Below are 15,677 nucleotides of genomic sequence, written 5' to 3'. Positions count from 1 at the left end.
GAATCCAATGATATATGGGTGAGCTGCAAGGGACATCTTCTGGAGTTGGCCCCTGTAACAGGCCAAAGCCTTAACCTGAACTTTTAGAGAACTCAAACACCCATTCATTCTGAAGACCTGCCTGGAGCATGAGAAGGGGGAAGTTTAAGCTCAGAACACCAGCCCTCGAACCATCCCCCCCAAAACCCCCTTGCATACGCAATGGATGCAGAGGCGTTTCCAAACCTGAACAGGTAGCAATGACCGAATGAGAAACCTTTTCGTCTCACACCGAGCCCTTTCAATGGATAAACTGTAAGACAAAGGGGCACGAATCCTCCACGAGCACCAGACCTTGCTTCAGTAGGTTGTGTACCTATGGAAGACGGAAGAGGACCACGTCCAGTAGTCAAATCAAGTCGGCATACCCACGGCCAATCTGGGGACTACAAGAACTAGTCAACTCTAGTGCAATTGCGATCCTTTCAACATGCGGCCCTACCATGGGCCAAGGAAGGAAAAGACATACAACAGATGTGCCTCCAACCACAGCAGCAGTAGGGCATCGATCTCGGTTCTTTCCCATGTCTGAAAACTTGGCCACTTTGACATTCCTTTCATTGCATCAAGACCAGAAGTGGAGAACCCCATTGGTCCAGTATCAGCTGAAAACCCTGACTGGATAGTTCCCATTCTCCCAGGTCCAAGGAATGCCTGCTGAGAAAATCCGCCTTCATATTCAAGGACCCAGTGATGAGAGCTGCCAACAAGAAGAAATGTTTTTTCTCCGCCCAACTCATTAGGGAGGCAGCCTTCACCTTCATCGGATGGCTGCAGGTCCCACACCTTGCTTATTGATATAAGCCACACGCAAACACATGTCGGACGAAGACAACTCAGAGCAGGGCCCTTGCCAGAAAGGGAGCTAAGTCGCTTAAGGCATTCCACACTGCTCTGAGCTCCAAGTGATTTATCGACCACAGACTGCTGTTCAATCCAAGTGCCCTGTGCCAGATGGAACTTGTAATGAGCTCCCCAACCTTACTTACTGGCATTTGTCATCACCATCTCCAATTGTGTTATCGGAAAGGGAGCTCCAATGGTCAAATTCCTGGGCGAAAACCACCACTGCATACTTCATCTATAAACCAGCATCCAAGTGAGATGAAGGTTGTATTTCTGCGACACTGGAGACCAGTGGCTGAGAAGAGATTCCTATAAAGGCTGCATGTGAGCCCTGCCCATGGCACCATTTCCATTGTTGCAATCACAGAACCCCAGAACCGGGCCTCCCTAGACTGAGAAGACTAATCTGTTGAACCAGCTTCAACCTCCTGCGTTCATGAGGAAGATGCTATGCCCCATGCTATGTCAAATAGAATACCCAGATAGTCCAGCATCTACAATGGAGTTAGCCTGTTCTTCTCAATTTGATCACCCACCCAACGTTGCAGAAAAAGACAACTTGTCTGTACCACCACAACTGTCCGAATAGGATTGACACACGAATGAGCCAGTCGTGAGATACAGCTGAACTCCGAATTCCCTGGAAGGCAAAGGAAGGCCACCACCACACCCTTGGTAACGTTTCTTGGTTCTGTGGCAAGACCAAAAGGCAAAGCCCTAAACTGGAAGTGATAGCCCAGCCCCACAAATTGTAGAAACCTCTGAAGCAGTGGCCATATGGGGTATATGCAAGTTACGCTCCTTGAGATTGTAGGGGCACTGAGAAATTCTCTGCTTGAACCAAGGCTATGACTGCTCTTAGTGTGTCTATGAAAAAGCGGGACATCGGAGGCAGCGGTTTAGTCCTTTGAGATGGTAAGACCAGACGAAAGGTGCTTTTCCTTCCTTGGGACAATGAAGTAAACAGAGTATCTAGCTTTGTCCCTGTTCGGCCTCTGAGAACTGGAACAAGGCCCGGAGCGCCAGCAAGGAACCTACAGTGGACTGAACCTCAACCAGTTTTGATTCCCTTTCGGAAAGGAGGACTTCAAGAAGAGAGGCGTGTCTGGACAGGAGAACTCCAACTTGTAACCTTCTGTAAGAATATTCAGAACCCACCTGGTCTGACGTGATTTTGGCCTACACCTCTCAAAAACTCCTGAAGATGTCCTCCCACGGAGGAAGGAAGAGTGGACCAGCCTCGCATCATTGCAAAGCTCTGGAGTCATTGGTCGCTCTGACTGGGAGGAGGACTTCCAGTCCGCACAAAAAGGTGACTGGTGTGCCCAAAAGCGGGACTTCTGATCCTACTGCTGACAACCAGGCCAGTACCATCTGCTGTCTCGAGATTGAGAGCACCATGAAGATGGACAACCGGAGGCTTTTGGCTTATCCACTGGCAACCACTATGGCTTAGTTCCCCCCAATTCTTTCGCCAAGTTACAGAGATCTTCTCCAAATAGCCACTTGCCCTGAAAGGGAAGTCTGTTTAAATCTTTTTATTGCATTTCAAAAATACTAAGAACAGTGATGTATGCCAGAGGAATACCAAACAAACCAATATCAAAATAACCATCAAAAGTAAGTCAAACTATAAACCCCTCTCCTCCCAAACCCATCCTGACCCTTCCCCCTAAACTCCTCCCCCAATAAACCAGTGGCAAGCACTAAATGAAGAGTCCTTAATATCCCCTAAGAACCTACCCTTCTGTTCTCAAATCTTGACACCAAGAGTACAATATCAACAATTCGTGATAGAATGTTAGCCTCAGTGTTTGTGGCTAAGAGTCATATAAGACAACAAACACTATAAACTAGAAGGGACCTGGATAATCCCCTCTTACAATATATTCCCAGTGATCATTAAAAGGCAGTTTAATCAGACATGACTTTGACGCTGAATCTGCTGCCCAATGCCACAACCAGGAGTTGCCATTGTGACATGACAGCCAAAGACTTACTGTGGGCTGTAACTTGTCATAAATAGCATCTACAAAATAGGCCAACTCTGCTTCCAACTGGAAGTTATGGCAGCCACCTTGTATTGCCGTCTACTGATGCCACTTCAAGGCCTACATTAGCCATGAAGAAGCTGCTATCGCTTGAAGGCTTAAAGAGGTCACTTCAAAGGCTTGTTTCAGCGAGCCTTCTAGCTTCCTATCCTGTAGGTCATTTAGGGCAACGCCCCCTTCCAACGGCAAGGTGGTCTTCTTTGTCCCTGCCGTAACAAGAGAGTCCACCCTGAGAAGTTGGAATTTTTCTCTCTCCTCCAGAACAAATGGGTAGAGGCAAGCTATGGCTCTTCCCACTCTCAGCCCAGTGACCGGCGAAACCCATTCTGCTGTAATAAGGTCTTGAATGTCTGGATGCATCAGGAAAGCCTTAGAAAGACCTCTAAGACACTCATGATTGACAAAGATGGAATTCCTGATGCCAAAGCAGAATGCTCTTCAATAGAAAGCACTGGCAATGCCTCAGAAATAAGAGTACTGAGCTCCTCTAACAATACCTTTGTGTTAGCTCTCCCTCCTCTAACAGCCCCTTCAATGATGGCTCCTCTGAACAGACCGAGGCCACATCAGATGAGGGAGAACTGGATAGGCCTCCAGAAGTGGGCAGATGAAGCTAAACAAGATCTCCTAGAAGACAGAGGGGGATGAGAAACTCAAGCACCTTGCAGTAACTCTAGCAGTCCCTGCTTCAGTAAATAGGCCTGGTGTTAAGAGCAATATAAACTTGGAGAAAATAATGATACCACAGCTGAATGCTCTGCAGGCCTTAAGTTGTAAAATGGTGGTTGTGCTCTGTGCATGATCAGCGGCTGTACCTCAATGCCAGTCAGCCCTGTCAAAATGGGGCTCGTTCCTGTGTTCTCCTGCATCAAACTGTGCACTAGCCCTGTCAGAGAGCCCAAAGTTCCCAAGCGTATTTGGACGCTGTGTGACCATTTTCCCCACGTCTTATGGGATTCCTGGCTTGAATGCACTCCAAAGCTGGCTGGTTGGTCCCACGACGGGAAAACCGCTTAACTGCCACCGGAGTCGCCATTCACCCTGACTGGCACAACGCAGCCAAAAGTGGTGAGTCAGAATCCCTCCCCTACACCAAGTAGAACTTGGAGCCCTCCAAGCGGTTCACAGTCAAACTTTAATCGGACTTACCACTGCCGGCTGCTCCCCCCAAGCTCACAATCTCCACAAGCCTTACCCCACATGAGAAAGAATCAGGACCGATACTCTGTCCCACGCTCTCCAGTAAACCACTTTCCTTCCCCTCTTTTTTATTATTATTATTTTTTTAAATGTTGTGCTGGAAAAGGAGAGTTCCACAGGAAACAGGGGAGAGGTGAAGGGAGGGAAGAAGTAAATTTGCGGGGCATCACAGACAGGGATTTGAAGACCACCAGATACGACTCTGCAGACTCAAGCCACTCGCAAAGCTCAACTGGGGACCAGTTGACCAACTGGACCAAGAGCATAACACTCAGAACCAGAGGAATGTATGCTCACCCATTTGCTGAAGATAAATACTGAGGAGCTAGACTGGATGCCAAGAGATATGTCTCAGCTCAGTTTTCAGTTCTCTATCTCCACCTGCTGGTTGATGGACACTAACTATCCCACGGGTTCTGGAATAATGGGAAGCTAGGTAATGGAAAAACATTTTAAGGCTTGGTTTGAAATGTGATTCTTTAGTGGGGTGGTGGAAATTTCAAATAAGGAGGATGGGGGGGGGGGGGGGGGGGGGAAGCAGTCACCTCTGGGTACATACAACATGCAGTATGCAATGATTTAAGAACATAACAGACATACTGGGTCAGACCAATGGTCCATCTAACCCAGTGCCTGTTTCCAACAGTGGCCAATCCAGGTCACAAGTACCTGGCAGAAACCCTAAAAAGTAGCAAGATTCCATGCTACCAATCCCAGGGCAAGCAATGGCTTCCCCATATCTGTCTCAATAGCAGACTATGGACTATTCCTCCAGGAACCTTTTCAAACCTTTTTTAAACCCAGATGCGCTAATACTACATCCTCCAGCAAAGAGTTCCAGAGCTTAATTATTCGTTGAGTGAAAAAAAAAATTCCTCCTGTTTTAAAAGGTTTTTTAAAGACTAACTCACACAGGCCTGACTAAAAAATTTCCAAGCACACCTGGATAGGTTTCCTATATATATGTAACATTTTATGAGTTCCTGAGGGAAGCTCTTTAGCATGATGCAAGTACTATGACAAGCATAGTAAATCTGAGAGACTGAGATCACATACCCTGGCTTAGGAGTCATACTGTCACGGTATGTGAAAAACTAACCCACTATAGCCCTGTTTTTCTGTAACAAGTGTAGGGTGCTTGTGAGGTATTTTTTCAAAATTAAAATAAAAAAGAAAATAAATAACTAGCCCATTTGGAGACCCTGCTCCCGAAAGAAAAAGTGATTAAGACGCTGAAGTGCTAGTAAGCAGAGAACTGTCTGGAACCCAAAGCCACCTAATTCTACATGGGAACCAGCCAAATATCCTCCTTGATGTGTTCTAAGCTCTAGACACTATTGACAGGCAGGTTCTCTTATGCAGTAAAGCAGCTCTGCCTTGGGTGAAAACCACCTGCTCTGCCTTGGGTGAAGACCACCTGCTCTTGGCATTCTCGTAGACTTCAAGAGGGAAAAAAATGGGACATTGAGATTCATCCAAGCAAATCTCATTCTACTCAAGCAGCAGAGCAGAGATAGGAGGGGCAGGAGATGGGGTTATACTGCTGATGCTTAAACGCATGGGCAGGGGAAGTGATTAATAGGCAGAAGGCTTGAATTCATATAGGAAGATAGGATATGACTTCAGTATATTTGATTTAACTTGCAGGGCTGTGGAGCTGGGAGTCTGAAGCAATTTTGGGTGGAGTCTGAGTTAGAGTAAAAAATGTACTGATTCCATCTCTAGCTTCAAAATAAGAACTTACATTATAATCAAGTAGATTCCAGATAATCGAGACACTTGTTAATTGGGGTGGCTGTATATTCGATCCAAAACCAGGAGAAAAAAAAGCACATTTATTAGGGGAAACCTTTTAGTTATTTGGGACACCACACCGTTTAATCGGGCTGGAAGCGTCCACAGAACATCACAATGTGTCACTTTCCCATCAAATACTAATGGGCAGCGTAAAAACCAGGATGCCAGGAGATTTATTTCTGGACAAAGCGAATGCTACATACCTGTAGAAGGTATTCTCCGAGGACAGCAGGCTGATTGTTCTCACTGATGGGTGACGTCCACGGCACCCCCTCCAATCGGAATCTTCATTAGCAAAGACGTTTGCTAGCCCTCGCGCACCCATGCGCATGCGCGACCGTCTTCCCGCCCGAACCGGCTCGTGTTCGTCAGTCCCGTATGTAGCAAGACAAAGACAAGGGAAGACACAACTCCAAAGGGGAGGCGGGCGGGTTCGTGAGAACAATCAGCCTGCTGTCCTCGGAGAATACCTTCTACAGGTGTGTAGCATTCGCTTTCTCCGAGGACAAGCAGGCTGCTTGTTCTCACTGATGGGGTATCGCTAGCTCCCAGGCTCACTCAAAACAACAAACATGGTCAATTGGGCCTCGCAACGGCGAGGACATAACTGAGATTGACCTAACAACTTATCCAACTAACAGAGTGTAGCCTGGAACAGAATAAAAAATGGGCCTAGGGGGGTGGAGTTGGATTCTAAACCCCAAACAGATTCTGAAGCACCGACTGCCCGAACCGACTGTCGCGTCGGGTATCCTGCTGCAGGCAGTAATGAGATGTGAATGTGTGGACAGATGACCACGTTGCAGCTTTGCAGATCTCTTCAATAGTGGCTGACTTCAAGTGGGCCACTGACGCTGCCGTGGCTCTAACATTGTGAGCCGTGACATGACCCTCAAGAGCCAGCCCAGCCTGGGCGTAAGTGAAGGAAATGCAGTCTGCTAGCCAATTTGATAAGGTGCGTTTCCTCACAGCCACTCCCCTCCTGTTGGGATCAAAAGAAACAAACATTTGGGCGGACTGGGCGGACTGTCTGTTGGACTGTGTCCGCTCCAGATAGAAGGCCAATGCTCTTTTGCAGTCCAATGTGTGCAGCTGACGTTCAGCAGGGCAGGAGTGCGGATGGGGAAAGAATGTTGGCAAGACAATTGACTGGTTCAGATGGAACTCAGACACCACCTTCGGCAAGAACTTAGGGTGAGTGCGGAGGACTACTGTAATATGATGAAATTTGGTGTAGGGAGCATGGGCTACCAGGGCCTGAAGCTCACTGACTCTACAAGCTGAAGTTACTGCCACCAAGAAAATGACCTTCCAGGTCAAGTACTTCAGATGGCATGAATTCAGTGGCTCAAAAGGAGGTTTCATCAGCTGGGTGAGAATGACATTGACATCCCATGACACTGTAGGAGGTTTGATGGGGGGCTTTGACAAAAGCAAACCTCTCATAAAGCGAACAACTAAAGGCTGTCCCAAGATCGGCTTACCTTCCACACGGTAATGGTATGCACTGATTGCGCTAAGGTGAACCCTTACAGAGTTGGTCTTGAGGCCAGACTCAGACAAGTGCAGAAGGTAGTCAAGCAGGGTCTGTGTAGGACAACAGCGAGGATCTAAGGCCTTGCTGTCACACCAGACGGCAAACCTCCTCCATAAAAAGAAGTAACTCCTCTTAGTGGAATCTTTCCTGGAAGCAAGCAAGACACGGGAGACACCCTCCGACAGACCCAAAGAGGCAAAGTCTACGCTCTCAACATCCAGGCCGTGAGAGCCAGAGACTGGAGGTTGGGATGCAGAAGCGCCCCTTCGTTCTGGGTGATGAGGGTCGGAAAACACTCCAATCTCCACGGTTCTTCGGAGGACAACTCCAGAAGAAGAGGGAACCAGATCTGACGCGGCCAAAAAGGAGCAATCAGAATCATGGTGCCTCGGTCCTGCTTGAGTTTCAGCAAAGTCTTCCCCACCAGAGGTATGGGAGGATAAGCATACAGCAGGCCTTCCCCCCAATCCAGGAGGAAGGCATCCAATGCCAGTCGGCCGTGGGCCTGAAGTCTGGAACAGAACTGAGGGACCTTGTGGTTGGCTTGAGATGCGAAGAGATCTACCAAGGGGGTGCCCCACACTGGAAGATCCGGCGCACTACTCTGGAGTTGAGCGACCACTCGTGAGGTTGCATAATCCTGCTCAACCTGTCGGCCAGACTGTAGTTTATGCCTGCTGGGACGCTCGCGCCCGGGAGACGAGGGACAACAGATTGTTGGCCCTTGTCTCCGGAAGATAGGCACGAGCCGTCCGAGAATCCAGCAGAGCTCCTATGAATTCGAGTCTCTGTACTGGGAGAAGATGGGACTTTGGATAATTTATCACAAACCCCAGTAGCTCCAGGAGTCGAATAGTCGTCTGCATGGACTGTAGAGCTTCTGCCTTGGATGTGTTCTTCACCAGCCAATCGTCGAGATAAGGGAACACGTGCACTCCAAGCCTGCGGAGCGCTGCTGCTACCACAGCCAGGCACTTCGTGAACACCCTGGGTGCGGAGGCGAGCCCAAAGGGTAGCACACAGTACTGGAAGTGACGTGTTCCCAGACGGAATCGAAGATCCTGTCTGTGAGCTGGCAGTATCGGAATATGCGTGTAAGCATCCTTTAAGTCTAGAGAGCATAGCCAATCTTTTTCCTGAATCATGGGAAGAAGGGTGCCCAGGGAAAGCATCGTGAACTTTTCCTTGACCAGATATTTGTTCAGGGCCCTTAGGTCTAGGATGGGACGCATCCCCCCTGTTTTCTTTTCCACAAGGAAGTACCTGGAATAGAATCCCAGCCTCTCTTGCCATGGTGGCACAGGCTCGACCGCATTGGCGCTGAGAAGGGCGGAGAGTTCCTCTGCAAGTACCTGCTTGTGCTGGAAGCTGAAAGACTGAGCTCCCGGTGGGCAATTTGGAGGCATGGAGGCCAAATTGAGGGCATATCCTTGCCGGACTATTTGAAGAATCCAATGGTCGGAGGTTATAAGAGGCCACCTTTGGTGAAAAACTTTCAACCTCCCCCCGACCGGCAGATCGTCCGGCACGGACACTGTGATATCGGCTATGCTCTGCTGGAGCCAGTCAAAAGCTCGCCCCCTGCTTTTGCTGGGGAGCTGTGGGGCCTTGCTGAGGCGCATGCTGCTGACGAGAGCGCACGCGCTGGGGCTTAGCCTGGGCCGCAGGCTGTCGAGAGGGAGGATTGTACCTACGCTTACCAGAAGAGTAGGGAACAGCCCTCCTTCCCCCATATAAACGTCTACCTGATGAGGTAGATGCTGAAGGCTGCCGGCGGGAGAATTTGTCGAAAGCGTTATCCCGCTGGTGGAGCTGTTCTACCACCTGTTCGACCTTTTCCCCAAAAATGTTATCTGCTCGGCAAGGGGAGTCCGCAATCCGCTGCTGGATCCTATTCTCCAGGTCGGAGTCACGCAGCCATGAGAGTCTGCGCATCACCACACCTTGAGCAGCGGCCCTGGACGCAACATCGAAGGCATCAAATACCCCTTTGGCCAGGAATTTCCTACATGCCTTCAGCTGCCTGACCACCTCCTGAAACGGCTTGACTTGCTCAGAAGGGAGCTTGTCCACCAAGTCCGCCAGCTTCCGCACATTGTTCCGCATATGGATGCTCGTGTAGAGCTGGTATGATTGAATCTTGGCCACGAGCATGGAAGAATGATAGGCCTTCCTCCCAAAGGAGTCTAAGGTTCTGGGGTCTTTGCCCGGGGGCGCCGAAGCATGCTCCCTAGAACTCTTAGCCTTCTTCAGGGCCAGATCCACCACACCAGAGTCGTGAGGCAACTGAGTGCGCATCAGCTCTGGGTCCCCATGGATCCGATACTGCCCAAAGACTTCAATGCTGCCGACGCCAATGCACTCGACGAATCCCGAGATGCTGTTGCCGTCAAAGCGCCGGAGAACAGAACGTTCCACTGGGCTAATCTTGCTACCCGAGTCCTCTTCTGCAAAAGAGCACAAAGACTACAGGCCTGCGGCGGTGCCCAGCCCCCAGACACTGAAGACACGATGCGTGCCTATCAGTGAGCGAGATTATCCGGGCGCACTGGGTGCACTTCTTGAAGCCACCGGAAGGCTTCGATGACATGGGCGGAAAAATTGCGCCGGCAAAATCAAAATTTGCGATGATGACAATAGGCACCGAAAAGAAAGGGAGAAAAACCCGTACGGGCGGCCAACAAGGCTGCTCCCGAAAGCGAAAGGACACTTACGCTGGGAAAAAGCTAGAAATACGGGAAAAAAAGGGGAATCCTCTTTTTTTTTTTTTTTAACAAACACACAGAAAAAAGTAGAAAAAACGCGAAAGACGAGCGAGGTCTTCTGAGGGGCACGAAACGGCAGCAAAACACGACCATCCCGAGCGCGGACAAAAGAAGACTGACGAACACGAGCCGGTTCGGGTTGGAAGACGGTTGCGCATGCGCAGTGCGCATGGGCGCGCGAGGGCTAGCAAATGTCTTTGCTAGTGAAGATTCCGATTGGAGGGGGTACCGTGGACGTCACCCATCAGTGAGAACAAGCAGCCTGCTTGTCCTCGGAGAAACTGTATTTCATGCAGGAAGGCAATGAAGTCAGTTCTTTAACTGCTCTATAGTCAATTTTGTTTGGCTGCAGTCAATTAAGAGAGCGTGTCAAGGGACACTCGATCAGTACCTCCAACATTTTACTGTTTTCAATGTGCAACTCATAAATTAAACATATTTACTTTTACTGTACTGTTTTCACTGTGTTTATCACTGCTTTGCAACTTTTGTTCAAATTTGTTGTTTCAGAATTGATGAAAACATTACTTTTATCTGGTGCTTGTACTGTAGTCTTTTTTTCATGGTACCCTCAGAACTTGGTTTATCTGGGGCAGCTGCTTAATTGGGACAAAATACTGAAAACTTTATGGTCTCAATTAACCGGAATCCACTGTATATGGTAAACTTATTTTAGATATCTATCTGTATCTATATATCTATGTCCAGTATTTTGGATCCAGAACAAAAAATTAAAGCCTAATATCAACAGCCGTCAGTTGGTATCCAAGGTTTGGTGTCCCAACTCCACAGTCCTGGAAATTTCTTCATCCGATTGAGGGTGGTTTTGGGGATAGTAAGAGGAGAGAGTTTATGTTTATTTTAGACTTGATACACCACCTAATCAGACAAATGGGTCAAGGCAGTGGGGGTGGCAAAAGGGAATTTCCAGTTAAGACTGTCGCTGTATTCTGCTTAGTGATGTACTGTTCGAGCCTGAAGTCCTATATAATAATTCTCACCTCCAACGTTCTAACCTGCCTGGGATCGTGGATCCCTCGGAGGTGGTCTGCTAGAAAGCTAAAAACACAATGACATCAGTAATGTCACTGACAGCTGACTCCCAGGCAAGGGGAGGCCTGGGAATCAGCTGTCAGTGTGCCGCTCCCTGTCACTTCTGAGCAAGTGACAGGGAGCGGGGCAACACAGAACCCCCCCCCCCAGCCGAACATCAACACCCCTGCCCCCCCATGCCACTCCCTCCCTCCCGTTCAAGGCCCCCTCACGCCCCTCCCACCGAGTTCCAGACTCCCCCTCCCTCCGATTTCAACATCCCCCCCCCCCCCCCCGTGTAACTGACCCCTGGACCTCCCTGCCGCGACCCTCTCGACCCCCCCTTTCCGCCCAAAACCCTACCCTGCCGCGTTCCTGTGCTGACGACAACCAAACTTCTCTTCTAGGCTGCACCGGGGCGTTGCTTGATGAATGATCATCTGTTCAAGTTTCTGTGCGTGCGTCTGACATCAGACACACGCACAGAAACTTCAACAGATGATCATTCAACAAGCATCGCCGGCGCAGACGAGAAGAGGACTTTGGCTGTCTTCAGCACAGGTATGCAACGCCGGCGGGGGAGGGATTTCTGTGGGAAGGGGGGGGGGGTTGAGAGGGTCACGGCACAGGGGTCCAGGGGTCAGTAATGCGGAGGTGGGGGTGCTGAAATCGGAGGGAGGGGGGTCTGGAACTCAGAAGGGAGGGAGGGAGGGGGGATCTTGAACTCAGACGGAAGAAAGGGAGGGAGGGAGGGGGGGATTACCTTGCTAGCGCCCGTTTCATTGCCTACCGAAATGGGCCTTTTATACTAGTTTTCCAATAAAAGCAAGACAGGAAGCAGGAAAAGGAGTAGAGAAGCAAGGGGGGTGGGGGTGGAGAAGGCCACAGACCTGGAGTTGCTACTGTTGTTGCTGGTATTTTTCTTCGCCTTCTTGAGAGGTGGCTCCTTGGCTTTACTTTTCTTAGGCTCCTCTACCTCTTCCTTCTTTTTGTGTTTCTCTTTCTTTCGTTCCCTCTTGTCCTTCTCCTTTTTCTTTGGTTTGTTTTGCTGGGGCTGGGAGAGGGCAGCCAACTGCTCATGCACCGCTTTTAACTGTGTGACAGAAAAAAGCAATCAGAACGGTGCAAAATTCTCTGTAGCCTCGACATGTCCGAGGTCCAGCCTCATCAATCTGTTGGCAAGACCAGGCCAGGCCAAGCAGAGGAGCTGGCAACTAGAAGCAGCACATAGAATATTAAAGCACAAATGTTCATTTTTTTTTTTTATGTGGGAGGGAAGAGAAGGACCATAAAAACCATCTAGTCTCTGCCCAATGTACTTCTCATCTGTAGTGCAATAGACTCCAGCTGATCCCTGGCTTTCTTTCACTTCTTTAAAATAATAAAATTTCTGTGCCTATCCTTCAGTTCTTCCACCACTACAGGGAAGGACCTACACATGCTTGTCAGTGACAGACGCCTTAGCTAAGAGATGTATTCTAACATGAGCAATTACCAATTCTGCATCAGTGCAAAACAGTCAAAAGACTGTTCTACATGGCTCTGCTGGACCAGCTCATCAGCCAATCTGTCTGCATCTGAAGGATGGCAACAAGCAACCCTAGCTTCACAACATTCTTGGTCCTGGGGGAGACATGCAGAGTGGAGGAGTAGCCTAGTGGTTAGTGCAGTGGACTTTCATCCTGGGGAACTGAGTTTGATTCACACTGCAGCTCCTTATGACTCTGAGCAAGTCACTTAACCCTCCATTGCCCCTGGTACAAAATAAGTACCTAAATATATGTAAACCACTTTGAATGTAGTTGCAAAAACCTCAGAAAGGCGGTATATCAAGTCTCATTTCCCTTTACTTCATCTGCCTGGTCCTGATGAACCTTACCTGTTCTTGAAGCTCCGCTAGCCGCTGAGCTCGCTCCTCCTCAGAGTCATCGGAGGAACTGTCACTGTCGGAGGAGCTATCGCTGCTGCTGTCACTTGACGATGGAGCAGCCACCTTAGTAGGAGGTGGAACTACTGGCGAGGGGGCAGGAACCACTGCATCCTCTGGCTCATCTGGCATTTTAGCAAAACGCATTTCAAATACATCCTGGGAGGGAAACAAAGGGGAGTGGGGAAGAAAACAGGTTTAACACACCACTATAATACCCAGGAGAGGGTATACATTTACACAGAAACAGCAGATCCTGGCACATGCTAATACATATGAAAGAGTTCAGACAGCTGGAGCTTAGGCCTCAGGTTTTCAGCCCTGTCCTACAAGTTTGTTTTGCCTTTTCAAGGTGCAGGGTGAATATGAATGAGATATCTGCATGCATTTGGCCTAAGAATCAAGTAAATTGCAATATTTGTTGGATGCTTCTATGACTAGGTTGATAACCACTGGGCCAGACAAAACTAAGCTATTACTTTTGCTCTGAGGTGTAGCCAGTGTGGTGGAGAGGCATACTGTCACATTTCCTACAGAACACTTGCTGCAGGAAAAACTACCCAAATCATTAACACAGAGAATAATGCATTACTTACTCTTAGACTGTTTTTTCTGCTTGCTACATTGGATCAGATGGTACAGTACCACCTATTGTGGTGAAACAAGCAGCACATTTTAGGCAGTTTTAACTCCCCTTTCAGGTTGATGTCAGTTCCTCTCCAGCATCTTTATTGCTCATTACAGATGATTTACTAAGCACTGTGCAGATCTGAATTCAGAGTAAGTTGGTCCAGTTTAGCATGAGATAAACACAGAAGTTATCTAACTATCCTGTTGTGCCTCATGATAGACTATCCTATCAGGTGGGACCAGCCACAGCAGCCCCCTTCGAAGCCCAGAGAAACGTGAACCCAAAAGTCACATCTGTAGATAATCATACATCGGTGCAATAACACTCAGGAAGTTGATATATCCAGATAGTTGCCCTACACCCTTTGCTACCTGAGGTGTAGCCATATCCCTAATACAAAAAGCCTTCACAAAATCAGGGATTTGTTGATTATTTATCTTCTAAGCATCAAAACCTATTCTCTGAAAGCCAAAGAAGTTGCTTCTGCTTCAGACACCCTTCCTCAGCTCGGTTTTATAGAACAGGGAGGTTCCACTGACCGCTTTCTCCATGACTACCTTAATAGTAGAATATGGACTTTTCCTCCAGGAACACATCCAAACCTTAAACCCAGACATGCTGCTTACCATATCCTCCAGCAACAAGTTCCAAAGCTTACAATTTGTTGAGTGAAAACATATTTTCTCATTCATTTAGTATTACCATGTAACAATGGCATGTCCCCGTGTCTTTGTACTTTTTGAAAGAGTAAACTATTGATTTACTTTTACCCATTCTACTACACTCAGGAATTTATAGACCTCTATCATATCCCCCCCACTGCCCCCACTTAGCTGTCTCTTCTCCAAGCTGAAGAGCCCTAACCTCTTAAGCCTTTCCTGAAATAAGAAGAGCTCCATCCCCTTAATCATTCTGTTTGCTGAGGACAACACCTACAAGCTCTATTACCCTTGTGGCTAAGCAAACACTCACCAAAAATATAACTTTCCATACAAAGACACGAGGATCAATAATTAAGTGGCTCACAGAGGCTTAAAACGTATTTTAGGGTCCTGGAGAACAGGGGCTTCACTGCACTTAGTCTAGCCAACTTGGCTACTTTAGACAGATACTTTAGTGAAGGGAAACTACTGGAACTACCTCTAGTCTGAAAGAATTTACCCAAATGCTTTTTTCTACATTGTCAAAAACATTTCAAAACAAGCGTAACAAAAAATATGGTCATTAAATACTTCTTTAATAGGACTGGAAATCAAAATTAAATTTCCAAAAGCAAGATTTTCAAGGTTATCTGCCTGACCACAAAGCTTTGTCCTACAACCTTCATGAGGATGTTGGAATTAAATGGAGCTCTGGCCCTCAACTAACAATGGTCTTTTCAAGTGACTGCCATCAAGTCTGATACTAGCAATTATCAGTTTTGGAAACCATGATCTCCTCGGCCAAAATGGAGCCACAAATATTATGGGATGTGCCCAATTCCTGATCATTAACCAGGGGAAAGGATACAGCAGGTGCAAGCTCCACCTTTCTATAAACACATCTGTAGCCACTTCCCTGACCCTCCTAAGTATGGTGTTTCCCTAGGAAATGGATAATTCTCATTGTTCACCTTTATGCTCCTCTCCATACGGACCTGCAGAGAGCATAGTGGCAATGCTTCTCAGTCTATCAATACAGCTTTGCAGTCTCTAGTGTCTCACACTGTATGGCCCTTTCTGCTTGATTGGACACATCATTTACACTACCTATTCAAGCTGACCGTAATGTTTTTTTGTGGTGGACCTAACTGCTGCCAGTGCCTTGTGCCCCGTCCTCCCTCCCACAAAACAGAAGCACAAAATATGAAGGC

General features: G+C 48.1%; 1 protein-coding gene across 8 annotated transcripts in view; it reads right to left on the bottom strand.

Moving 5' to 3' along the window:
* Positions 1-15,677, bottom strand: part of BRD4 (bromodomain containing 4) — a 277,955-nt gene that overhangs the window by 70,863 nt on the left and 191,415 nt on the right. For all 8 annotated transcript variants that reach the window (XM_030197185.1, XM_030197179.1, XM_030197181.1 and 5 more), the window contains 2 exons: positions 13,147-13,353; positions 12,158-12,360 (listed from right to left, as the gene is read on the bottom strand). In XM_030197185.1, the coding sequence (XP_030053045.1) occupies positions 12,158-12,360; positions 13,147-13,353 (410 nt within the window). The remainder of the gene's footprint in view (positions 1-12,157; positions 12,361-13,146; positions 13,354-15,677) is intronic.

The sequence above is a fragment of the Microcaecilia unicolor genome, chromosome 3 (genome assembly GCF_901765095.1).
Source record: "Microcaecilia unicolor chromosome 3, aMicUni1.1, whole genome shotgun sequence".
Classification (NCBI taxonomy): Eukaryota; Metazoa; Chordata; class Amphibia; order Gymnophiona; family Siphonopidae; genus Microcaecilia; species Microcaecilia unicolor.
Note: the sequence above shows the minus strand (reverse complement) of the source record. Positions and strands in the feature narration are given on the sequence as shown.